Source organism: Colletotrichum jinshuiense, chromosome 6, assembly GCF_051148585.1.
Source record: "Colletotrichum jinshuiense chromosome 6, complete sequence".
NCBI lineage: Eukaryota > Fungi > Ascomycota > Sordariomycetes > Glomerellales > Glomerellaceae > Colletotrichum > Colletotrichum jinshuiense.
The window spans coordinates 3,271,048-3,295,472 of NC_139313.1; the positions used below are offsets into that span (position 1 = coordinate 3,271,048).

At 56.9% G+C, this 24,425-nt stretch overlaps 9 protein-coding genes across 9 annotated transcripts; 5 read left to right on the forward strand and 4 right to left on the reverse strand.

Moving 5' to 3' along the window:
• Positions 1–455: 455 nt before the first annotated feature.
• Positions 456–3,376, forward strand: EsH8_VI_000841 (transcription factor domain-containing protein; the record flags this gene model as incomplete). The annotated part of the gene is made up of 9 exons (XM_083272094.1): positions 456–575; positions 635–763; positions 1,026–1,096; positions 1,173–1,578; positions 1,638–1,719; positions 1,783–2,259; positions 2,313–2,625; positions 2,677–2,993; positions 3,063–3,376. 9 exons carry the CDS (start codon positions 456–458, stop codon positions 3,374–3,376), a joined length of 2,229 nt encoding a protein of 742 aa, XP_083127268.1.
• Positions 3,377–3,412: 36 nt separating this feature from the next.
• Positions 3,413–4,617, reverse strand: EsH8_VI_000842 (uncharacterized protein; the record flags this gene model as incomplete). Its single annotated transcript, XM_083272095.1, has 4 exons — positions 3,413–3,511; positions 3,583–3,736; positions 3,798–4,411; positions 4,546–4,617. 4 exons carry the CDS (start codon positions 4,615–4,617, stop codon positions 3,413–3,415), a joined length of 939 nt encoding a protein of 312 aa, XP_083127269.1.
• A 2,451-nt stretch (positions 4,618–7,068) lies between these two features.
• EsH8_VI_000843 (uncharacterized protein) lies at positions 7,069–7,899 on the reverse strand (the record flags this gene model as incomplete). Its single annotated transcript, XM_083272096.1, has 3 exons — positions 7,069–7,248; positions 7,322–7,404; positions 7,470–7,899. 3 exons carry the CDS (start codon positions 7,897–7,899, stop codon positions 7,069–7,071), a joined length of 693 nt encoding a protein of 230 aa, XP_083127270.1.
• Positions 7,900–10,010: 2,111 nt separating this feature from the next.
• Positions 10,011–11,027, reverse strand: EsH8_VI_000844 (uncharacterized protein; the record flags this gene model as incomplete). Its single annotated transcript, XM_083272097.1, has 1 exon — positions 10,011–11,027. The coding sequence occupies one exon, from the start codon at positions 11,025–11,027 to the stop codon at positions 10,011–10,013; it is 1,017 nt and encodes a 338-aa protein (XP_083127271.1).
• A 1,611-nt stretch (positions 11,028–12,638) lies between these two features.
• On the forward strand, positions 12,639–14,386 carry EsH8_VI_000845 (uncharacterized protein; the record flags this gene model as incomplete). The annotated part of the gene is made up of 3 exons (XM_083272098.1): positions 12,639–12,705; positions 12,793–13,215; positions 13,299–14,386. 3 exons carry the CDS (start codon positions 12,639–12,641, stop codon positions 14,384–14,386), a joined length of 1,578 nt encoding a protein of 525 aa, XP_083127272.1.
• Positions 14,387–14,838: 452 nt separating this feature from the next.
• EsH8_VI_000846 (uncharacterized protein) lies at positions 14,839–16,854 on the forward strand (the record flags this gene model as incomplete). Its single annotated transcript, XM_083272099.1, has 1 exon — positions 14,839–16,854. The coding sequence occupies one exon, from the start codon at positions 14,839–14,841 to the stop codon at positions 16,852–16,854; it is 2,016 nt and encodes a 671-aa protein (XP_083127273.1).
• A 1,348-nt stretch (positions 16,855–18,202) lies between these two features.
• EsH8_VI_000847 (uncharacterized protein) lies at positions 18,203–20,595 on the forward strand (the record flags this gene model as incomplete). The annotated part of the gene is made up of 12 exons (XM_083272100.1): positions 18,203–18,292; positions 18,794–18,944; positions 19,002–19,055; positions 19,120–19,259; positions 19,404–19,433; positions 19,483–19,555; positions 19,608–19,644; positions 19,695–19,785; positions 19,838–19,874; positions 20,054–20,084; positions 20,139–20,209; positions 20,258–20,595. 12 exons carry the CDS (start codon positions 18,203–18,205, stop codon positions 20,593–20,595), a joined length of 1,143 nt encoding a protein of 380 aa, XP_083127274.1.
• A 1,072-nt stretch (positions 20,596–21,667) lies between these two features.
• Positions 21,668–22,580, forward strand: EsH8_VI_000848 (aquaporin-like protein; the record flags this gene model as incomplete). Its single annotated transcript, XM_083272101.1, has 3 exons — positions 21,668–21,895; positions 21,947–22,250; positions 22,318–22,580. 3 exons carry the CDS (start codon positions 21,668–21,670, stop codon positions 22,578–22,580), a joined length of 795 nt encoding a protein of 264 aa, XP_083127275.1.
• Positions 22,581–22,687: 107 nt separating this feature from the next.
• EsH8_VI_000849 (epoxide hydrolase) lies at positions 22,688–24,019 on the reverse strand (the record flags this gene model as incomplete). The annotated part of the gene is made up of 3 exons (XM_083272102.1): positions 22,688–23,388; positions 23,441–23,638; positions 23,695–24,019. The coding sequence occupies 3 exons, from the start codon at positions 24,017–24,019 to the stop codon at positions 22,688–22,690; spliced, it is 1,224 nt and encodes a 407-aa protein (XP_083127276.1).
• Positions 24,020–24,425: the final 406 nt, after the last annotated feature.

Genomic DNA, 24,425 nt, shown 5'->3' on the forward strand with positions numbered 1-24,425 from the left:
AACCCTGCGGCGCAGCAGTCGACCCTTGGCGTCTTTGTCATCGTCTCTGGGTGGGTATCTGGAAACCGGGGTTGGTTTGATTCATTATAGCCTCATTCATGAGATTGACTGATTGATTTAATGAATCTCACTCGCGATACGGAGTGAGTGTGATAACATGTGCACACGATGACGGTGAGAGTGAGAATGGAAAAGGGTCGGATGAGCATGAGACAGACGGGGAAGCGCACAGCGAATTACCTAATCTCGGTGAGGCCAGGTGAGCACACCTGCAAGCTGGCGAATGCGAGGCTCGCTTGGCTCGGTCAGGGACCCCATCCATCCCACTCTCGCCGGCGGGGAATCATCGGAGAGACGAATCGGGCCAAGCCGCTGACGAAGATGGTGGGCCGTTCTGGGCCCCAGGGCGGGCGGTGATTGGCGCCGTTGCCACCACCGTGGGCCCCGATTCGCTCATGGCACGTCTCAGGCGCGTCACAGTTCCATTAGGGCCAAAGTCCAGCGCTGGGCGAATTGGGGGGCCCTTGGACCCGCGATTCCCGACCCGGCCGAAGCCCGTCCACGTCCCTGAAGGCGTGCGTGCCCAGCGAGCGAGGGCCCCAGCCGATTTCGCTTTCCTTCTCCACCAGCCAAGTTCAACTTCTTCCGTCCCGCATCAACTTCGGGAAGAGAGGAGAAAATTAGCCCATGGGAGATCACCATGTCCTCGACGAGGGCCATTAAGAAGAGCGCCTTCTCGTGCGAGCCGTGCCGGCGGCGCAAGGTACGTCGTCCACCCTTTCACCTATGTCCTTGTCCATCTCTCTCTGTCCCCTGCGCCTCATCCCGATGCCGCCGCCACACCCCGTACCCCTGCACCGCCGACGGCGCGGAGGCGGAGGGAGGGGGGCGGGCGCCGCCATCGTTTGATGATCCTGCCTGAGGTGACCACGCCTCGCTGCGGGGATGCTCCGGGGGGGCAGACAAACATCACGGACGGCTTCCGGCCATTGCGAGCGGACGGCGACTGACCCAATCGTCGGCAGGTCAAATGTGGCGGGGAGCAGCCGACGTGCAATCGTTGCGCCGCCCGCGCGGATGAGTGCGTCTATAAACTGTGAGCCCCTCCCACCCGACTTCACCCGAGTAGTGTCGTCACTTGCGTGACATGTCGATACTGACTACCAGCACAGCAACCCGACGTTGTCATACACGTCGCGCCTGGAGCACCGCATCAAGGAGCTGGAAGCCCAGCTCGCGGCCGCCAGGGCGCATGCTCCGGGGCCTTCCGAGCCGTCCCGGACCCGGACGTCGTCGCCCAGCATAGGTCCATCGGCGGGTCAGTCGCCGATGACCGATCCTCATTATGTCGAGTCGCAGGATGAGGAGTCGGTGAGTGAGAGCTTCAAGGGTCTCAAGGTCGACGACAAGGGCAGCATCACGTATCACGGCTCGACGAGCTTCTTCCAGCTGCCGAGTGACCGGCCGTTGGGTTCAAGAGAGCAGCACTCGACGTCGGATCAAGCCATCCAGAGACGTGAGCGGCTGGTTGCCAACGCCTGGCAACAGCGAGCTCTCGAGAACATGTCCGACATCCCGGTACGTCGTTTCTTCTCCCCCCTAGGATGAGAGAGCTGCGTGGGCTAACGTCCCGGCAGGAACCGTTTCAATATCTGTTGAACGTCCACTGGTGTTGGATCCAGCCCCTATTCAACTTCATCTACAGGCCCGCCTTCACCCGTAAGTCTAGTCTGCCTCGCTCAAAAGTTGGAGGCTGCGCACACACTGACCTTATCGGAACAGGCGACATGCAGACGTTGGGGCCGTACTACTCACACACACTAATGAATGCGGTATTATCTCACTCCATCCGTTGGGGTCGCAGCGACCCCGCCACCAAGGAAAAGCTCGATGAGTTTTACAACGGCGGCGCCCTCTTCGGCAAGCACGCCCGCAGCATGGTCTTTGAGGAGCTCAGCCAGGGCGTCTGCTCCATCCCCACCGTCCAGACTCTGCTGCTCCTCAGCGCCCAGGAGTGCAGCGTGGGCAACAGCGCCCAGGCATGGACGTACAGCGGGCTCGCGTTCCGCATCATCGACCACTTGGGCATCTGCGTCGACGGCCAGAGATACCCCGGCTCGGTGCAGCTGAGCGACGAGGACGTCGAGATACGGCACCGGCTCTTTTGGAGCTGTTATTTCTGGGACAAGATGATAAGTCTTTACCTCGGGCGGTCGCCGTCGCTGCAGCAGACGTCCGTGTCGCCGCCGCAAATCATGTGTAGGGGAACGCGCACTTCCGATGGCGGCAGCCATGTGCTAACGGTGCGACAGTTGATGACTCGGCCGAGAACGAATCGTGGACCCCGTTCGGTGTCGTCCCGGAGGGCGGCTGGAAGTACCCGCCGTCGGCGGCGCACTCGACCTCGTGCTTCATGCAGATGTGCCGGCTGTCGATAACGTTCAACGAGATCCTCGTGCACATGTACGATCCCGTGCGGCCCAACAGCCAGGCCGAAATGCAAGAGTGCCTCGCGAAGCAGGAGGTTGCCCTGCGGCAGTGGTGGGATGAACTGCCCCCACACCTGAGGATCGAGCCCACGGCGCTTCCCAACTTGGCGCCGCCGTCGCACATCATCACGTTGAAGTAAGCGCGCCAGTTCTCTTTCGTCGAAAGCTCTCGTCTGACTTTGATTAGCGTACTCTACCGCACCTTCAAGATCCTCCTATACCGCCCGATGCTTTCCCAACGGAGCAGGGTCGGCGAGAACCTGCAGCCGATACAGATGTACCTGGGCGAGTGCGTCATGTCTGCAACGGGCATCATCGCCATCTTCGACCTGTTCTGCCGCTCCTTCGGCATCAGCCATTGCGTCCTGTCTCTCTCGTACAGCGTGTACATCGCCGCATCAATATTCCTCCTCCAGGTCCAGTCCAGCGTGGAGGACACGCAGGCGTTGCGACGGCTGGAGTACTGCGTCCGCATCCTGGCGTCCGTCAAGCGCATCAACCCAGGTAAGTAGAATATAGCCGGTGCAGCCCCACTGCGTCGCAACAGGACGCACCCCGCTGACAATGTTCCAGTCATCAGCAGTGCCCTCAACCTCATCACCCGCGAGCTCCGCAGCCTGGGCATCGACGTCGGCGCGCTCGGCCTGGCAAAGGCTGACGCGACCCCGCCGATGGCAACCTACGGCATCCCACAGGCACGACACGCCGACGTGCCGCCCACATCAGCACCGCCCGGCCCGGAGGCGACCAACTCGCCCGACCAGATATACAACTTCCCGTTCGTCGACACCCTCGGGCCCGAGGCCTTCGCCATCGACCCGGAAGTCTTCCAGACCATGTCGTCCATAGAACCGTTGAGCGTCAGGGTAGGCGCAATAGACGAATAGGACGACACGCGGATCGACAGCACTTCCGGCGCCGTCTCAGACGCGCTGTAGACTGCCGGCATTGTCGTCGGCGCGTTTCGGTTTCATCAAGCGCACCACCTGGTCATATACGGTGAAAGTGATGCCGCTCGAGAGCTATTCCCCCCAAACAGCTCGTCAGCCCAATGTCTCTTTGTCATCTTCTCATTTCTCTTCGTCCAACTCACAGTCAGTCGGACCAATCTGGGCGATGTGCCTCTCCAGAACGCCAGGATCCCGTCGCTTCGGAGTGTCTGCGCGGCGCAGTCCAGCATGCCCTTGTACCGAGCGTCGACGCTCTGCATCCTCGTCTTGATGTTGTCGAACGGCATCGACGCATACCTATGATACGACTTTTCAGCACACACAACGTCCACCAGCAACCGGACGGGCTTCCACCCACACTGTAAAAACACCACTAATCCCACCCAAGACAAGGGTGCTGCCAACGCTGCCGTCGAGGGAGGGCCACAGGGCGGCAACGCGCTCCTGGAGCATCGCAAACGTCGTGAACCGCACGGCGCTGTTGGTGCCCTGCTTGCACAGCACCGGCGCCAGCCCGCTCCACAGACCCCTCACGCCCTCCTCGCGGACCAGGACGGCGACGGCGCCCGCGAGCCCGCCGTTTGCGAAGCGGCCGCCGGACGCGGACGACGCGTCGTGGATCATCTTGGTCTTGATGGCCTCGCCCGGCGTGACGACGAGGATGCTCTCCGCCACGCCGGCGCTGAGGCCGCTCACGACATTGATCCACGCCGCGCGCGGCTTCCGTCCCGGCTCGGTGCCGGCGATGGCGTCGAGTCGCGCGCGCGCCGTCTCGAAGGAAAGGAACCGGATGCCGGACTTGGCCGCGTTGGACGCCGCGAGGGCCTGGACGCCCGAGTAGACGCCCGTCACGCCGGAGCGGCGGACCGTGTCGCGGAGGATGGAGAGGGAGCTGGGCGGCGGGCGCGTCGACGCATCGCCCCCGGCCTTGAAGTGCAGCTGGCGGCGCGTCTTGACGAACTCGGCCGGGTACTAGCGCGGTATTTGTTAGAAGGAAGAATAAAAATATAGATGCGTACATACACGAACAACACAGTATCCCGAAGGCGGATCCCCCCGTGATTTAGTGGTGACGTGAAAGAACGGGCGATGCCCGATCGACTTACAGTAACGAGCGTTTCCGATACCCCCGCAACGCCGCCCGCCAACACCTTGGTCAAGGCACCGGACTGCTCCATCTGTGGGGTCGTCGTGCTGATCTGGGCTGATCCGATCTTGACAGCTTGGGTTGAAACGTCGGTCTTCGTCGGTCGGCAGGGCTCTTAGCGTGGGGACTGGGTTGTCCTTTTTTTTTCCCCCTTCCGAGGAGGGGGTCGTCATCGTCTTAAGCCCGGGTGCGGGTGCTGCTGCGGCGGAGGTGATGTGATTACACACGCACATGGGGGGGTCCTCCGCCGCGTCAGGTTCCCGCATCTCGTACCGAACTCGTCGTACTGTCCCCTCCACCGAAAGCCGGAGAGTGACCGCGATCGCGGGTACAGCGTGGGCGTACCCACTCGGACATGTTCCGAAGCCCTGTGGACATTTTTGTTGGGGGGGAGCCGGAGTTCCAGCTGGGCGTGGGGGGGAGAAGGGGGATGACAACGACGACGGGGGGTTTCTTTTTCTTCCTTTTGTCTTTTCTTTTCTTCGGACGTTGTCCGTCATGTCCGGAAGAATGACAGAATAGACGTTAAACCTTCTTTTCCTTCCCCAGTCCGTGGGGATTGCTGTGTCTTGCTACTGTGCGTCGCTGTCATGGTGGTATTGGCGAGGGCTCGGCGCGTCCGCTGCGCTGGCGATCGTCGCGGAGGTTCGAACTAGCTTCGGCGAATTTGTGCTCTGGGCGACGATCCAAGACGGTTCACCTCCGTTCCGCCCGCCGGGGGTTTATCAAGGTTCGCAGTCGGAAGTTGACCGAAGTGCGCGAGGGCGCCGTGGATGGGTGAAGCCAACGCCCGCCAGAACTGCAGCGCAGGTCGTCGGGGGGTTTTGGGGGGGTCGGGGGAATAAAAAAATGGAGGGTTCTGGATTCTCTTGGAAAATCTGGGGGGACTAGTGCGTATATGCAAGATGCGTCCGGAGGTTACATGGCATCCCCCTCCGAGACAAGCACATGTGGCATGGCGGTATGGAGATGGACAGATGACGGGCGGGTGTTTCGGGGTATCATCGTAGCCGGAGCACCGAATTGCTGGGGGTGCGTGTCTAGGGTCCGGGTTTTGCTGCCCCATCCAGATCCAGGGCAAAATGGTGAACGGGGAGCAGCGCGGGCTGGGCTGGTGCGGGTTGCGCCGCTTTCCCATGAGCCATCAGATCAGATGTCGTGGCCGGCGGGATCGGAAGAGCATTCCGACGTTGGGACTGAGAGGGGAGGGGGAAGGGGGGGAATGTTTGCCCGCGAGGGATGATTCTGTGGTTCTTTTCGTCATACGTTGACGAGATCATCACCAAGAAGCACGATCAAATCTGCGAGGTCCCGAAAATAATGGCGCGAGCGGAGCGGAGGAGCGTCGCTGTATGGTAATGGTGGGCGGTGCGCTGTCGTTCTGGGAGGATTTTCCGGGGTCTCGCTCGCTGTTAGTCTCGCTGGAAAAAACCAGAGAGGAAAGGAAATGGGCAAAATGAAAAAGTAACGTGTAAAGAGGATCGTGAGTGGGACTTTACCGACGCCCGTGGGCGGGTACTTGTGGCCGGGCTGGGGGAGCGTTTTGGCCTGTGGGACCCCGGTTTACCGGCACGGGGGATGGCCGAGGTTGTTATCACGGACTTGGGCCGAGGGACGAGGGCATTCGCAGGGAGTGAGTGCGCTCTGCAGTCTGACGTTGAGTGGTGCGGTCGCGCAGGGAACGGGGTTTGGAAGCCTTTGCCGGGCGAATGGCATGGACGGACGACGACGGCGTGTGTGTGTGCGATCCTTGGGCCTGGGCGGCTCGTCGGTTTTCTACCATCTGGAAACGGGAGTTCGTGAGGACGGACGCTTCATCGAGGACGACGGGGGTTGGCTGAGTTTGAAATTCGAGCCGGCGGCGGCGGGAACGCGGAACGCCGTATATGGGTGCCACGTTGAGACACTTACATAAGCTTGCAAAGCGCCCCTTTGGCTCAGTGGTAGAGCGTCGCACTCGTACTCCGGCACATCATGCGAAGGTCCACGGTTCAATCCCGTGAGGGGGCATGCGCCTTGTTTTGCCGCCGTTAGTTCGGTCCATTATCATTTATTACACTTTTGTTTATTTTTAGCGTATTGTTATTACGAGTAAGATTTGCTGCTTGCTTGCTTGCATGTGTAATACCGGTACATGTTCGCAGCACCGTTTTCCACATGCCCACCCACTAGACCTGACAGTCGGACGCATTAGTAACCACACTAAGACGGAGAGTGTTTTAGCCTTTATGCTTCTAGGTTTTAAAGCTTAATTAGCTAATCTAGACCACGCACACCACACACATACACGTGTACTATGTCTTAGGTCGAGGCGGACGTGTACGTTTCTCAGTTAGTTCGAGTTGCGACATTACCCTGGTGTTCTTTTCCACTAGGTGCTGAGAGATCAAGCGCCAGTCGGTCACTGTGTTGCCATCTTATCGGCCATCCACCTCGATCCATTATGACCGCCTCCCCACCAACAAACCCCGATTGTCCCAGCTTAGCAAGCCTTGAATCTCACAAACTGCGCCGCATCATCCGCATACTTGAGGCCGTAGTTCTCGTGCGCATCCCAGCTCTTACCCTGGGCGCAGGCGGGGTCGTCCATGTTGCAGTAGTCGCGCAGCCTGGGCGACCAACGGTTGAGAGACTCCAGCTGGGCGCCCTCTCTGGGAAATCCCTGTTGGAAGTAAAACATGTCAGCTCTGTATCTCCAAACTCAAGCATGCCGTTCCAGGGTTGCCAGAACTTACCGACTGCATGCGGGCGCCGACGAGAAGGTTGTAGGTCTGGTTGGCCACGTGTCTTGGGGAGCCCCAAACAAGCGCGGCGGCAACTACGACATGTCAGTTAGTTATGCGCATGAGTCGAATACGAGGTATATCCCCTGGGGTATCTTACTGTGATCGCCCGGGAAACTCTCAGGGGAGATGCCCTCGTTGGTCTCCTGCACGCAATTTTGTGACTTGAACTCTCCGCCGCCGCCGCCAAGCAGGTCGCCAACGACCTGCCCGCCCTGGGAGAACCCGGAGAGGACGATCTTGGACTCCGGACAACGCGTGGCGTAGTCGGTGACGGCCTTCAGGGTGTTGGCAACTCCGCCCTCAACCGAGTCGCAGTAGTCGTTGAACACGGCCTGGTACTCGACGTTTGCCCACGTGCAGTCCCAGTCCTTGCAGATGGCCTCGGCGATTGGAAGCTGAAGACCCGGGTACGGCTCGTTCGTGCCTCGTATGAGAAGGACGTGGACCGCACTGCACGGCGTGAGCGGGCAGAGGGTTTGCGAGAAGGCCGTGGGGAGGAGGGAGAGGAGAATGGCTGAGAAACGCATCTTGTACTCGAGTTAGTAACGAAGGTATATCGTTCTGCTTAGCTTTATTGAGTCCGGGAACTAGACTTGGTTGGCAGTGGCACGAATGATCAACACGACTAACACACAGAAACATGAGGATATCTGTGTATTTATTTATTCACATACGACATCAAGGTGGCGGTGAATTCTGAGCGTTGACATTTACATTCCCAAATCGAAGGCCTGGTGAGCAGTTCCCCGCAACTCCAAGTAATCTCTCCGAGATTGTGTGGAGTGTCAATCCCAGAACCCGTCCTTGGACAAAACCCAAAAACAAGCTTGTTTTCCACCCTTCGACCAAGAAAAAAGCAAACTGGCCTATGCCACAGCCGTGGCCGGGAGGCTATTCTTTCCTAATCTGACGGCCTTTGGGGATCGGGAACCGAGTGTTCGGAACTCGGGAGGGACCCTTGTCGAAATGCCCGGAAGCCGGGGGGAAAAGCCGGGCAAAAAGCTGGGGGACGTTGCAGCAGGACCAGACTCCTTTTTGTTTCCGTGGTTGTGACCGGCCGGTTGGAAATCTGGGGATGTCGATTGCTGTTTTCGAATATCCCCATGGGACTCACTGTGGGGTTCTCCCATGTGGGATTCTGCCCCCTTGAGCATCGGTTTTGTTATACACACCAGCCCGTGCCGGACGAGCGTCTAGGACTCCCCGACTAGGCAGGTTAGCCCGCGGCCGATTCTTGAATGTGTCGGATATAACAAATCCCGGCTCAGAGACGCCCTCCTCGCTGCCCATGGCATCGGCAACTCGTCCGAGGCGAAGATTGCTGAAAAAGAGGGACGGGGCTAACCACAGATATAAGTGAAGCCTAGCTCGATGCCCACCACAAGCCGTCATTCCCGACGGCCCATATATTCCCCTTCCATCTTCCCAGGTCTGGCCGCACCGAATCCCGCAGCGTCAGTAGTTGGCAGCTCTCCCTGGAGCGGGATGCGCAAAAGTTCCAACACGGCGGCATTTTCTTCCCCCCGGGCCAAAACTTGGCCAGACCCGTCCACACCAACGCGTGCATGTTGCAACCACTTCTCCCTCACGACTAACTTGCGGGGGCAGCTCCTCGGTCATGCGGTCTGACAGGCAGCTCCCACGATTCTTCTCGCCGGGGCGGTGACGGTGTGCACCCAAACCCGGTTCTCTCATTCCGCGGTGGATCCGGCCCTCGACCTTATCCACGCGATCCGGAGCTGGCCCACGTATGGCGCATTTCCGCAACACCTCGGTGGTTCAAAGCCCGCTGCTGCAGATGTCGAGATAAGACGAGGCAATGCACCAGCGGAGCGGAGCACTGGGAGCAAGCCCGCCGTCATGGGCAAGCAGTGCGTGCACGCCGATCCGGGAGTACTGCAGGGATCCGGACACGAGGGGTTGATCGAGCAGAAAGCCTAGTCGGCTATTTGGAGGAGGCTTGCGAGGTTTTCCAGGCTTTTTCGAGTTTCCCCTCCCTGCCAACATGCCACATGCCCGTCCTTGAGCCGGCCGAAACCGACTTCCTTCGTGGCATGACGACGAAACGCCGTCCCGTCTTTGAGAGGGAAAAAAAAAGTATTATTCACAAGTGGTCTTACTTCTGGGGCCTGCGGGCACGCCGCGTCAACGGTGTTCCCGGCACCCAAATTTCCGCATGCATGTAGGGTCGTGTAAATCAGAGAGAGAGAGGGAGAGAGACAGCTTGGGCCAACCGGTGTTGCGGCACACTCTGATGGCCCGGGCTTGTTGGATTCGGCATCTTGCCGAGACGGGGCCGTACTAATACGTAATCCCATACTCCGTACAAACTCCGCCATGGACAGGAACACGATACGAAGCGAGAAAGCGTAGACTAGACGAGAGAGAGCACACGGAAAGTAAGCCGAGATTTTTAATTTTTGTCACAGTTTTCTCAGAGATGTAGTCTTGTAATTATATTATGGTGTTGTGTTTCTTTATTGTCATAAGTCATGTCATATCTTGTCGTATCCCGACAGGGGGTTGCCGCTTCGCAACACACCGTTGGCGTATCGCAACAGCAGCGCTATGCTAGTTAAAAAAAACAATATGCAGCTAATGATGAAGGGAAAAAGTAAATGCCGCTGGTGAAAATGCATCATCTGCTGGGCTGGGTATTCCATAAATCCTCCGCGTTGCCTCTGAACAGCCTATCAACCAGGACGTCGTCGCTGCCGCACCAATCAAGGACAGTCTCCATCCAAGGCCGGATATCCAGCCCCTCGAACCGGGTATGCGGCCAGTCCGTGGCAAAAATAACCCTGTCTCTGCCTCGCAGGTGAAGGACCTCTCGTGCGATGGGCTCCAGGTCGCTGTGGTCGGACATGGAGCTGAGGCGGTACGGCGCCGACAGCTTGACGTAGGTGTTGCCGGCTCTCAGCAGCTTGGCGAGAGACTTGAAGCCCTTCATGTCGTACGGGTTGTGCGACGGCATGTCCTTGACGCACGGGTGGCCGAGATGGTCGATGCAGACGCGGACGCCGAGAGTCGGGACTATGGGCTCCAGGAGCTCGATCATGGACATGGGCATGTAGACCTGTATGACCCAGCCCAGCGGCCTGCAGTCTTCGGCATACCGGCGCAGCAAGTCGTCGAGCTCCTTTGCGTCGAGTGACTTCCCGACCGAGGAGAGGTTGATGCGCACCCCTCTTACACCGAGCTTGTGCCAGTCTCTGAGCGTGCTCTGGGGCACGCTGCCAGGCTCGAAGGCGACGACGGCCCGGCCACGGCGGGGGCCCAGCGCGCGCAGGGCGTCGAGGAGGCATGTGTTGTCGTTTCCGTAGATGGAGGGCTGTACGAGGACGAGGTTGTCGATGCCGACTGAAGACTCAAAGGCAAGGGCGTGGTCGAGCCGATGCGTCTTTGGGCAGTACACGGCGTCCTTTGCCAAGGGATATGCGGCAGGGTCGACGACGTGCATGTGCGAGTCCCACGCACCGCGGGGTATCCGCTCCGCGAGCGTCAACTTCCGCCGAGCCGTGACGACTCTAGATACTATCTTGCCGTCGCCTCTTGTCGGCGTAGGGGCCAGGGCGGACTGGAGCAGGGCCATGATGGCTTTGAGTTGGTGAAGAAGAGAGGAGCGTGCGTGGACGATGCGTTTCCGCTGAAGCATATTGAGGGCGGCCCTTGGTGTGAGAGTTGAAATAACCCTGGCGGAGGGAGGGAGGTGAGAGCTGGGGGCGTTGCCGGTCTGATAGGCCTCTCGGGAGTGTGCAGCAGGGCGGCAGGAGAGGTATAGAGGGGATGAATCCTTCTCCTCGCGAGAACAAACTGACGACAGCACCGACACGGGGTTTCGGTGATCCGCAGCAACGGGCAGAAGCAACGGCAGCAGAGGAGTGCGATAACGGCGGCGGTGCGCCTGCACATATGGACGTCGGCCCATTGCGTTTGATGATATTCCGCCGAGTACCCGGGTTGCTGTGTGGATCATTGGGTTGCAGCAATCCTCAAGAGGGAATCCAGTCCGCCTCCGTTCTCCAGAACAAATGCAAGAAGTAGTAGGAGCGATAGTGGAGGTGGGTGAGGGTTTGGAAGAGATGCAGGCCGGTCAAACTTTGGTTCTGGCGAGATTTTGGACATGGCCTCGGAGGATGGCCGATACGGCGGTGCGTGTCGTTCAGCCCATTGTAGAGTGGTTTTTTTTTTTTTTTTTTTTGTGGTGGTTGCGGTGGTTGCGGTGGTAGATCTGGTGTAGCTACGCATACATGACATTTACTATTTTCAGCGCCATATGGAACCTGTCCGACGGCATGCAGCGGCGTCCGAGTGGAGGAATGATTGGCCTCGGGTCATTGGACAGCGGCAGCGCCATGTTCACTCCAGGCGCGGTGTGAGACTGAGAGAGCGTCACCTTTTTGTCCACTCGCCACGAGTCAGGGCGCGGGCCACAGTGTGAGGATGTCAGGACCTTCGGAAGTTGACCGAGAGGCGAGGAGCAGGAGAGCAGAGCAGAGCAGAGAGTAGACCAGAGAGACCAGAGAGCAGCGCAGAGAGAGACCACTGACCAGAAGTGGCAGAGACAGGACAGGCCGTGACGTGAGGGCGCCTTGGCCAGGCCAGGCCAGGCCGGGCCGGCCGGATGCGGTCCGGGAATTAATACTACAGCGTGGCTAAGGCAGCCCTACTGCCGTCTCGACGTTGCGCGGACCTTTGGTCCCTTGGTCCCTTGCCTTAGTCACGGGCGACCAGTGCTGGGTGGTGTAGTGGGAGCTCACTGGACTGGATGAACACAACTCCCGAGTCGGGTGGGGATGCATTACTAAGACGGCCGCGCTCCTCTCGCCTGGGTTTTCTTTCAACCAAGAGACTCGTTCGGTCAACGTCCGATGTTGTTTCTGAACCATCCCCACTCTCTGCACAAGATTCTACTCCGCGCGATCGACTACCGAACAGAATCGTGGGGTTGGATTGAACCAGGGCGGCCGAAATCCGGAGAAAAAACAAAAGAGACAGGGCTGTTGATTGCGTCGCTTGCAGTCTTACCCCGTGGAGGATTGCGCTTCAACCCCGCGCTCGATTGAGCCATCGCAAGACGCCGTGCAGAACGACCAGAGTGAGGCGAGCTGGAGGGGGTGTGGTGTGACGTTGTCTGAGATTGCGTGTCGGAAATAGGGGCGACAAAGGAAAAAAAGAAGAAGAAAAATTCTCTTCTCAAAGGCAAAAAAAAATTGCGCCCGCAACGCCCAAACTGCGCTCGCCAGCCAACATCGAAACCCGGAAAATGGTTCATCTCAACACCTATTATTTGCTCACTATCATCGTTATCTCATGCGGGTCTATTCCCAAGGGTGAGTCCGTCAAGCCACATCATCAGGCTACTGCGACCTCCTGTCATTTCCCCACCCGAACTTGCGGTCACTGACTAGCTCCCGCAGGCTACGATGAAGGCGGCTTCAGCGCATCCACGGGCCTGGCGTCCTTCAAGGAGGACTTTGGCCTCGTCGCGAGCCTCTGGACGGGCAACGAGACTGGTCTGGCCGACCGCAAGGCCAACATTTCTTCGTTCGGCGTCCTCGGCGCTGCCTTTGGCTCACTGATTGCGCTCGCCCTCAATGACAGACTCGGCCGCCTGCGAGCATGGCAGGTCTTCATCGCCGTGTGGATGGTGGGAGTGCTCATGCAGGTCTTCTCGTCCGGCATTCTCGGCCTGATGCTCTTTGCTCGCATCTGGGGCGGAATCGGCGCTGGAGGCCTTACTGTCGTCGCGCCGCTCTACTTGTCAGAGATCGCGCCGGCCAAGTCGCGCGGGATGGTCGTCAGCATATACATGGTCGTCCTGCTGTCGTTCCTGACCATCGGTTAGTTTCTCAGCCTTGCTTGCACATGCAACCGCCCCCCTCCCCCCGATAAACACCGTAATGACTAATCGCAACCAACGCAGGCTTCTTTATCAACTATGCCGCCAACGTCACGTTGGCCGCGACAAGGATGCAGTATCGCCTCGTTATCGCCATCCCGCTCATCCCCGTGGGTCTGGCGTTCATCATGTCCTTCTTCCTGGCCGACACCCCGCGCTGGCTCGCATCCCGGGACCGGGGCGACGAGGCGCTCGCCGTCCTTGCTAAGCTACGGGACTCGGATCGGAGCGACCAGGCCCTCGCCCTCGAATACGAGGAGATCCACGAGCAGATCCGCAACAGAAAGCAGATCCTCGCCGACACCTCCACTTGGGCCATCGTCAAGGACATCGCCACCATCCCCACGTACCGTACGCGCTTCCTCCTCGGAGCCGTGATGCAGACCGTCGCGCAGTGGTCCGGTGGCAACGGCATCACGTACTACATCCCCGAGATCTTCCGGTACGCCGGTGTCGTCGGCGATAACACCTCCCTCATTACCAGCGGTGCTTACGGCGCCGTCAAGCTCGTCTTCACCATGGTCTTCACCTGGGGCCTGGTCGACGTTTTCGGCCGCCGGCGGTGTTTCACCGCCGGGCTGTTCCTGCAGTGCATCACGCACATATATATGGCCGTCTATATGGCCATCTGGATCGACAGCAACAACAAGGCAGCATCTGATGCCGCCATTGCCTCTGTCTTCGTGTACGCCGTCGGCTGGTCCATCGGTTTGTGCACCGTGCAGTATCTGTACGGCACCGAAATCTACCCCACTCGCATCCGTAGCGTCTGCTATGCGACGAACATGGCGCTGCACTGGTTCTTCCAGTTCGCCGTGGTGAGGGTTACGCCCAACATGTTTGTGAGCCTGAACATTTGGGGCGCCTACGTGTTCTGGGCGTGCATTTGTGCCGCAGGTCTCGTCCTCCTCGGCCTGTGGGCGCCGGAAACAAAGGGCATACCCATGGAGAGGATGGAGGAGCTCTTTAGCGGCCGGTGGTGGATGGGCTGGAGAGCGAGCGTGGATATGGATTCCTCCAGCGAGACGAAGCCGTTTGGAAGGGGAGATTCGACAGGGAAGGACTCAAGAGAAGGGCCACCATCCACGCCTGAGCGGAAGACGGAAGTTTGAAATTTGGTTTTGTTCTTTTGGGTTTTTGAGCGCCTTTTCTTGAGCTAACGGATAGATTTATTTAATGATCACGTCAGAACCATTGATCGCTTAAGACATACTGTTGTGCATCGTGCCGAGCATCCGTAATGACACTCGGCTCGCTTTCCCGAGCCGCCCGACTGGCAATCGGAGCCGGGTCGCTCAAAAGTGGAGACATTCGGCCGAGAGCCCCGCCCTTTGTTCGAGACGGGAAGGTGAGAACGCGATGGTTGCCTGAAGGATCGGAACCCCTCCCCGCCTCTCGAAACGCGCGTGCTTCTCGTCATCATTGCCATCATCCTTAGTGTCGTCTTCCAAGAGCTCGCTTACGACACGTTCTCACAAAAATTTTCAAATCTCCTTTATTTTACAGTCAATGGCTTCGCCGTTGGTTTGATAGCCTCAGTTCGTCACGCAGACAACGATCCAACATGGAAAAGGGAGCTGTTCTGACGACTCGGCCGCCGGTACCACCTCGGCGGTCTGCAGCCGGCAGGATATTCAAGGTTGGCGGTGCTCTCGCTTTGATCGGAGCTGCCAGCCTATACTACCATCAACCTGACTTGAAGGCTTGGAATTGGTCTGGCAGATGCCATGGGAACAGCCTGGTGCCCATAAGGGACTCTCCCTTTGGCCAATTCCCCCTCCCCAACGACCCCTTCAAACTCATTCCATGCACCAACACAACTGTTCCCCCAGCCCTTGATGACCCCAACCCCGAGAAGAGTTGGGCAGGCCTGTTCGATCCAGATCCATCGCACTGGAGCTGGGGGAACAAGACAGATGCCGGCGATGAGGATAGTGACCCATACTCCGGTCGCGGCATCTACCTTTGCGGCTACCTGGAGGTGCCCCTTGACTACACCAACAAGTCGGATGCCCGGATCGTTCGGCTGGCCGTCACCAAGTATCAGGTCTCCGGCTTAGCCCGTGCCGGGGAGCTCGTCGACGAATACCGGAACCCCCCTCCAGGCGGCAAGAGCGACCGCACCATTGTTATCGAACCCGGCGGACCTGGTGGCAGCGGAACCTCATACACTTGGAGAAGCGCCGAGCTGGTTACCAAGCGTTTCAGCGACGGCAACTTTGACGTCCTGGGTTGGGATCCGCGAGGAGTCAACGTCACCCGCCCTGCCATTGCCTGCTTCCCGTACGACGTCGACCGAGATCACTGGTTTCTCTTGACGGGGCAGTACCTGGAGGTCTCCAACCCCAAGCGGCAGCTCAATCTCGCCGACGCCATGCACAACGCAACCTTCAAGGCCTGCTGGGAGAAACACGGCGACCTCGGTCGTTTCATCGGAACGTCGTTTGTCGCGCGCGATATGGAGGAGATTCGCAAGGCGCTCGGCGAGGACGAGCTGACGGGCTACCTCGTGAGCTACGGCACGGGTATTGGCCAGACGTATGCCAACATGTTTCCTGACAGCGTCGGTCGGGTCATTCTCGACGGAACCGAGTACGTCCGGGATCATCGCCTGCTCGGCGGCTTTGGATGGACCGCCCTCGACAACGCCACGGATGCTTGGTATGACGGCTTCCTCGGTGAATGCATCAATGCCGGTCCCGACCACTGTGCGCTCGCTCGTGTCAAGCATGGGAAGCCTGTGGTCCTAAAGGATTTGGATACGCGCATGAAGTCGCTGATCTCATCGCTTATCGACCGTCCCATCATCGGCTATTCAAAGGAGAGCGGTCCGTCCCTGGTGACGTACTCTGTTCTCATCGCGGCCATCTACCAAGCAATGTACAACGCCCAGGGCTGGCCGGCTCTTGCCCAAATGCTCTACGAGCTAGAGGACGGCAACTCTACGCTCGCGACCGAGTTCCTCGAGAGCTCCGCGTGGGGGTACGACCCGGCCCTGCCGGCTACCCCCGGCAAGCGGCCTTCATCGGACGAACTCGGCGACTTGGTCATTTGCGCCGACTCTTACGATGCCGCGCCCAAGGGTCTCGATTGGTGGGAATCGCTCTGGACCAACATGACGGCCAAGTCGTGGATCTCGGGCAACTCTCGCTTTTTCAACGTCTTCCCCTGCCGCCACTTCACCACGTACTGGCCCGAACCCGCCGAGGTCTACCGTGGAGATCTTAACCACACCCTCAAGAACCCGGTGCTGCTTATCGCGGAGACGTACGACCCGGCAACGCCGCTGCGCAATGGCCGCAGGCTCTTGAACGAGATGGGGCGGAACGCGAGGCTGATCGCCCACCACGGCTACGGCCATTCGTCGAGGGACGCGTCCAACTGCACCGACTCGATTGCCAAGAAGTACATACTCGAGGGCGAGTTGCCAAATGAGGCCGAGACGGCCTGCTATGCCAACGAGAAGCCGTACCTGTACGGCGTCAAGGATAAGAGCGTCAGGCCGGCGGCTACAGACGGCTGGGATCCCATTAGCGCATGGCGCGAGCACCTGCGCGAGGTGGCTGCTTTTGGCATTTAGGTGGGAGCCCCGGATGGCGCGAATAGAAAGTGTCACCGAGCGTTACACGAGTTTCGACTCGGTTTAAAAAGCATTCGTGAGCAGAAAGTCAGGGTGTGGCGCAACGCTTTAGCACGCGCGCTGTTGCATAATGTTAGATATTGTAAAATACCAATACAACCTCCTGTAAAGAAGATTTGGTTACATTACATGGTTCATACGCAACGATCTCATACGAACGCATCTTGGACTACAATGCTCACCTCACAGCTCGCCGAATCCTAGTGTGCGCTTGTCCCGGCCCAAGCAGACAATCACTTGCAGCCATCTCTGACCTCCATGTCAGAGGAGGCGTGAGTCCTGGGGCTAATTACCTGGATGATGCTGAGCTCGACAGATGCCCTCTAGGAGGGTGGCAACTACTACGTGGTAGTTGGTTAAGGCTTGAGCCATGATGTCGGTTTAAACTCGTCCCCTTCGAAGACTGCTGGTGGGCAAGGTTTAAAAGTGATCCGGGCACAGTTTCTGCATCGCTGGACTTGGAGCTGTCCGACACTTCCGATGGACGATGAAAGACTAAAAAGTCCCATCATTATAAGCATTGCGAGTTCAGACCGATGACACAGAGAAGCTGGTGATTGTTAATGCAATCCTACCAAACCATATTGGTATGAGACACCCACTACACACGAAAGCCATCATGCACCAAGACCCTTCTGATAGCGTCGTGCTCTCAAACCTGAAGAAATCTCCGAGAGACTCGTGTTAGACCTACATAACAATCATGAGTCTCCAGAATGGGCTTTCTATCCTTACTACATGTGTTGCGCCGGCATCGATGGGCCCAGGTAGGCAACTGACTTGGCAACTTCCCAGTAACTATACCCATCGCAATCTCAAGAGTTTACATACGAAAGGGTCAAATAAACCACTCGCTGCGATGAGGAGTTGGTTGAGAACAGACATATCAGCGTGGTGCAGTACGTGGGCGGATTACAATAGACGACCACCAATGGATTCATCCCGAGTTCAACCAAAAGCTCAAATGTTTTAGGTTTTCGTATTATAACCATTAGTCACTCTGACGTGGAAAAAGAACAAACAATAAAAGGGGTCGCTTGGGTCCAGATCTGAGACATGTCTCTCCAAAACTTCCCGACACCTTCTAGAGGTCTGCCCGCCACCCGGCCCGCCGGAAAAAACATCAAGTCCAAAATCGACGGCGTCCCGCATGTGGTAAGGCCTGTGGCGGCAGCACACAGCCGGACCGGCTGCGCTGTGTCCTTCCAACTCCCGCCGGTCGAGAATAAGATTCCATCTCTAATTTGCCAAAGTTCAAAACGCCCGGCTATGACGCAAAAATATTGCCATGAGGGAGCTTGGGCAGGCAGCGAACGGCGCCAGCGCGAGTCAGGCGTGCGCGGCGTGGGCAGCAGGGCCGCCATCATACCGTTGCATAGTGCGTTTGGCCAAAAACTCTATCCACGGGGGATTTGGCAGCGTTTCTTCGTCTGCGCTTGGGCGTCCTGCACACCCTCTGATGGCGGCCGCACGTGGCATCTGGCGAGTGTGCGCGGAAGGCCCCCAATGTCCCCAAGCACGAGGGGCGAGTTCCGATTGATCCCGTCCACATGGCACGCACGACGGAACTCTCAGCAATGCCCTTTTCTTTTTGCCTTTGATGCCCCGTGCTGTTTGACAGAATCCCCCATTACCCCCTCCAACCCCCACTTGCGGAGCCCCTTGTTCTCTCTTTACACGCACGTTTTGAGAAACACGTCGTGGGAGCTTCGACCACTTCATTGCCGTCCAGGGCCCTCGAAACGAAATACCGCCACGGGCCGCTCGCTGCCTTGCCCTGTTCGCAGTTCACCGTATACCCGCACCGCGCGGTCACGTCTACTCCTGCCGGCAGACAAGAGGAGAGAAGTTTTGATGGGTTCTTAACAACAGTCCGCAGCAGCACGTCGCAGCTGGAACAATGGGGTTGTCGGGCATCGAGGCCGTGGTGCGCCGCGTCAGCATCAATAATTCCCCGGAGCCTGTTGAAGGGAAGGTCGTCAGTATCATCGTCGCCATGATATCGGCATGCCTCCTTGCTACTCTTTTCTGTCAGTACTCTCATGCCGCAGGCAGTCATTCCGGTCGTTTGCTAACAGCACATGCAGTCATGCGGTTTTCATCAGTAAAAGACTGGAGGATTCTCCCATGGACGATGTGGCGTAAGAAACCCCCCCCCCCACCGAGGACTAGCAATGCTTCTGCGAGGCTAACTGGCTTTCGAAGTCGTGGCTTTGATATACTTCTTCTCGTTCCTGTTTGTGTTTGGGACATCCATCCTTCAGTTCGGATTCGGGACCGACCTCAACTTCGATACGTGCTCTGCGGCCACCCTTTTCTGCCTGGGGGCGTACGTCTTGACAAAGGTAAGTTGAATCTGTTTCTGCCTCAGATGACTTGGACTAACAATGACCTCAAAGCTAGTAAGTGTTTTAACTGTTATACCCAAGGCGAAGCCTTTTTTATATTTTATTTTATTTACCTAGCGATGCTAACCGTCGACGGCGAAGTTCATCTATCTTTTTATGGTAGACCGGGCGGTAAGTGATTTCTGGGCGGCTCTCGCATCTGTGGCTGACGCTTTCACAGCATATTATTCGGCAAACAAGAAAAAGCCGTCTAAAGTCCAAGCTATACCTTGTCAACTCCTTTGGCATGCTTGGTACGGTTCTTCTATTTTTACATTATCTGATCATGAACTGACTGTATTGTAGGAGTATTCGTTTTGATTGTTATTATGAACTTCATATTGTACGTGCAAGTGATATCTCGCACGTTTTCTTCGCTAACTCACGTCTCAGCCGCATCACACATTTCAAGGATGGTATTTGCATTATTGGAATGGAGCAGCCTGTGCTGCTGCCCCTCATCTCTTTTGATGCAGCGATAAATGTAAGTCTCACCTCGGACTACCAGTATAGTAGGCGATCTAACCCCTTTGCAGGTTTACCTCACTATTTTGTTTTTACTGCCGCTACTGAGTAAGTCGTGCGATTTGCTTTCACATGTGACCAGCCTCCTGATCGGTTGACGTTCCTAGGTCTGCACTCCGTAAAGTACAACTTCTGGAAACCATGGACGTTGGACTGGCGGAATCGCCGAATCCCACGAGCTCCCCCCAACGTCAGGCTTCGGAAACTTGTGATACGTACTTTCATAGGATCTTGCTGCACGCTTCTCAGCAGCGTTACGTATGTCGCTCGCGGAATCCGCGCTTGGCGTGAGACACTGACGTGGTCTTCCAGAAACTTGACCGTTCTCATGGCGCTGAACGGGGAAATCGCCTGGCTCTGCTTGTTGTGCTGCAACACCGACAGTAGGGACTCCCGAGTCTTCGCCGGACCCATGCGCTGACACCTCTTAGTATTCTTCTCGGCCCTGGTGATCAACTGGATTACGTCCCCGGGCCAGGAGTCGACGTTGAGAACCCTGACGCGGCCGTCGCGCGGCTTATCCACACTGAACCGGGACGAGGTGGCCAGCATCCCGCTGGACCCAGACGGCAACAGCACCAGAAAAACATGGGAACACAGGCGAACCAGAACACCGACGATAGGCCATCGCTCGGCCGAAGGCCCGGATGAAGACCTCGAGCAGGGGCCGTTTCAGGTGTCGGATGAGCAGGACGAAATGGACGAAACGGACGAGAGGGAACCCAGGAACTCAGGGTCTGCAGACGGGGTAAATTACGGGAACAAATGAACCCCCCTTCCCCCTTGAAGACTGATTGGTCGAAGGGCTTTACGAAGTAAACGAAAATTTGGGATTCATGGCATCGAAAAAACAAAACATCTACGAATAACAAGATGTAAAAATAGTAGTCAAAGTGACAACTTCAGCATAGACGGAGTTTAGACCTCGAGGGTCCAACCTCGGGATGCTTCTATTCAATAATGGTTATATCACAGAGACTGGCGCGCGTTTAAGGGAGCAAGCGCTTCAAAATTAGCGGCCTAACTGTCCCGCCAAGAGGTCAATGTTGATTTCGAGATCGAATTCTGTGTCTTCTTTACAGAAGAAGAGTAAATTGGTGGGCTTGTTGGCCTGTGATTTGTGTACTCTTGGCGTGGTTTCAACTTACGAGAGTGAAATACTACATCGATGAGAATGATCGATTTATCAATCACAAGGAGAATCATAACTGAATTATTCGACGAATATCTACAGATCGCATTAGGTATCAAAGGGCCAATTTTTAGATCATCCAAACAACTACCGCGAAGAATAATATGACTACATGTTCAAGAATCGTTCTTTCATTGGCTAATCTTACTATTGATGCGTAGTGCATGAGTAACTGTCACAGATTTACGGACAGGAAGCTGATATCTCCCGCGTCCTTCATGGACTTAAAAGGATATTAGGTGTACGATGATTGGGCGTTGGAGAGCTCCATGTCTCACTGCTGTGGTACAGGTGACGCGGTTGCGACATCACCGCGGGTCATGAAAGCCGTGTCGCATTACTCGACAGTTTCGCAAGTCAATCGAAAACACAATTTTAATTTTGACGGATTCCAGGAACAGACTGGTGTTAGTTGGCGCCCCTATGCGGGTGCTCTCTTCGTAGACAATCTCTATAACAAGAAGCGCCAGTAAAAGGCTTTCACCAGCTCTCCCGTCTATCCAACCCGTGATGCCTAGCGTATTTCTTTCGAGTTCAACTTTAAACGTGAGAAGAGCTGTTTGAGATGTCCAACTCCACTGCATCATACGGCCGAGGCAACAGAAAAGGGTCCGATGATGACCATTGTAAACCCGCCCAGCTCAGTACAATGGGTGGCCACCTGGTCGCAGCATCGGGCGAGTTCGTCGGCACCTTCTTTTTTCTCTATTTTGGCTACGCTGGCAACCTCGTGGCAGTCCTCCATGCTCCCGACTTGGCTCAAGATGGCTCGATAAGCAGTCACACGGGGTTGTTCATCGCGCTGTCGTACGGCTTTGCCCTTCTCGTCAATGTCTGGGCATTTTACCGCATCAGCGGCGGGCTTTTCAACCCGGCGGTATGTTTGTGAATTGACGTGGCATTCGAGACAAGCTCTGATTCATCGCAGGTCATTCTTGGTCTGGCTCTTGGGGGGCAGCTTTCCTGGATGCGGTCGCTCTTCCTGCTCCCCGCTCAACTCTTGGCGTCCATGTGTGCCGGCGGACTCGTAGAGGTGATGTTTCCCGGGGAAGTGTCCAAAGCGAACTCCGTACTCGGTGGCAGGACTTCGATTACACAAGGCGTGTTTCTCGAGATGTTCTTCACCGCCCAACTGGTCATCGTCGTCTTCATGCTGGCCGCTGAGAAGTCTCGCGACACATTCCTCGCGCCGATCGGTATCGGTCTGGCTTTATTTATGGTTATGATCCCCGGTAAGTTGCAGAGTTTCCTCTAATCCTTGTGGGCTCTCTGTGGGCAACTATCTGACAGAACCAACAGGAACCTTCGTCACCGGCGCATCCCTAAACCCAGCCCGCAGCTTCGGATGCGCCATCGCCGGGGGGCAGTTCCCTGGCTATCACTGGATTTACTGGATTGGCCCTGCTCTGGGAGCGGGACTCGCTGCGGCCTACTATCGCTTTGTGAAATGGGCGCATTATGAGGAGGCAAATCCTGGCCAAGACTTGCCCGTAGACCCAAATACCCATGCAGCACATGCGCATGTGGACGAGCAGAGGGGTTGTCCACGGAACACCGTATAGAACAGATTTGAGTTTAAAGTTTTGCTCCAAATTCCTCTCATATCATTGATACAAGATTTGAGTTGTGCTACATTGGCATTCTTTCCTCCCTCACCACAGTTGTACCATTACAGCTTCGCACGAAGCCTCTGGGTTGACAACTTCTGCGAAACATCATGAGCACCACCCCCCTTGCCGAACATTTCTCTCAAATCCTTCACTAGTATCTCCGGTCGCTCATGCGCCGCGAAATGCCCCCCATCACCATGCGTAACAGCGAACACCACCGGGCCCAGCGTCTTAGCGTGGCTCAATGGCAGAACACACAGATCCATGGGGAAGATCGACAACCCCAGCTTGACTCGCGGGACCCACTGGATCTGCTCTGTTGCGGGCTTCGGATGCGCCATTTCGTAATATATCCTTGCACTGGCCTCGGGGCCAGCCGTCGAGAATTGGTAAATGGATATCCATGTTAGGATCTCATCGTCGGTCCAGGGGTAGCTGTCGGTCCAGTCGTGCAGCTTCTCGAGGATCCACGATAGCAATGCGACGGGTGAGTCGGCCCACGCCAGGCCCAGCGTCGCGGGCCGGGTGCTTTGCTCAAGGTTGTAGCCGTATCCCTCTCTCTTGAACCACGCGGTCCGCTCAATGCCCTTCTTCTCCTTCTCGGTGTAAGGCAAGAGGCTTTTGATGTACTGCCATGGGTTCTTGAACAGAGATGGCGAGCCGGCCAACACCATGTTAATGTGGGAGGCCAGGACATGGTCTGGGTAGAGGAGACCCATGAAACGAGTGATTGAAAACCCCCAGTCACCTCCTTGTGTCACTATCTGATTGTCAGTCCTGCGGTTGGTTGAGTTGAAGATGCAGTGACTCACCGTATTGCTCGTAGCCAAGCTTCAGCATCAACTTGTGCATGACTTCAGCATATTGATTCATGCGGAACCCCGGCTTATCCGGGCCTTCGGAGAATCCAAAGTTGGGGAGTGATGGCGCGACAACGTCGAAAGAGAGGCCGTTCTTTTCCGTCGTCAACAACGGGAGAATCTTGAGAACCTCGAGAAAGCTCCCGGGCCCTGACGAAGTTAGCTCCCGGAATCGTATCGGCAACAAATCATAAGACTCTGCTTACATCCGTGAACAAAGATCAGGGGGACAGCGCCGGGCTGCTTGCTCTTCTGGTGCAGGAAGTGAATGTCAAGATCGCCAAAGCCGTCGACCGAAATCGTCGTCGTGAACTGCGGCAGCTCGTTCAGCTTTGCTTCTGCGGCCCGCCAGTCGAAGCCGTTGCGCCAGTACCTGGCAAGCCTTTTGACCTCGGAGACGGGTGCGCCATAGTCCCAGCTCTCGGTGAGCGCCGACTCTGGTGGGAACTTTGCGATGTCGAGCTTGGCGTGCAGTTCCTCGAGTTTCGAGTCCTGGACCTGGATCTGGTACGGCTTGACTAACGACGCCATGGCAATTCGTGTTTGTTCTTAGGCCGGGTCTGTCAATCCAAACAGCTGTGATGTGATTTGCTGCCGGCTGCTAACTTGGCGGGTTTGCGATGGTACTAGTACTCGGGGAATGCATATGACACACATTGGCAGCTAGCGGAATTCCTGGTGTTTTATGCTGAACTCCAGCAGACGCGCCCTTATTTGGATTGCTCTAGAGGTACGTATGGCGTCACAATCGGTGCGACTGCATTATTAATTCCCGATCGCTGTCTCGAATTCCCCAGCCTTATTGCATTGGGGAACAGGAGATTGAGGGGTTCTCCGAGGTCTAGCGCGGGTGTTACCCCAGTGCTAGTACCACGTCCCACAAAGCAAACGGCACTTAGGGGTCGCAATGGCCTGACATCATGGATCTGTCACTGGC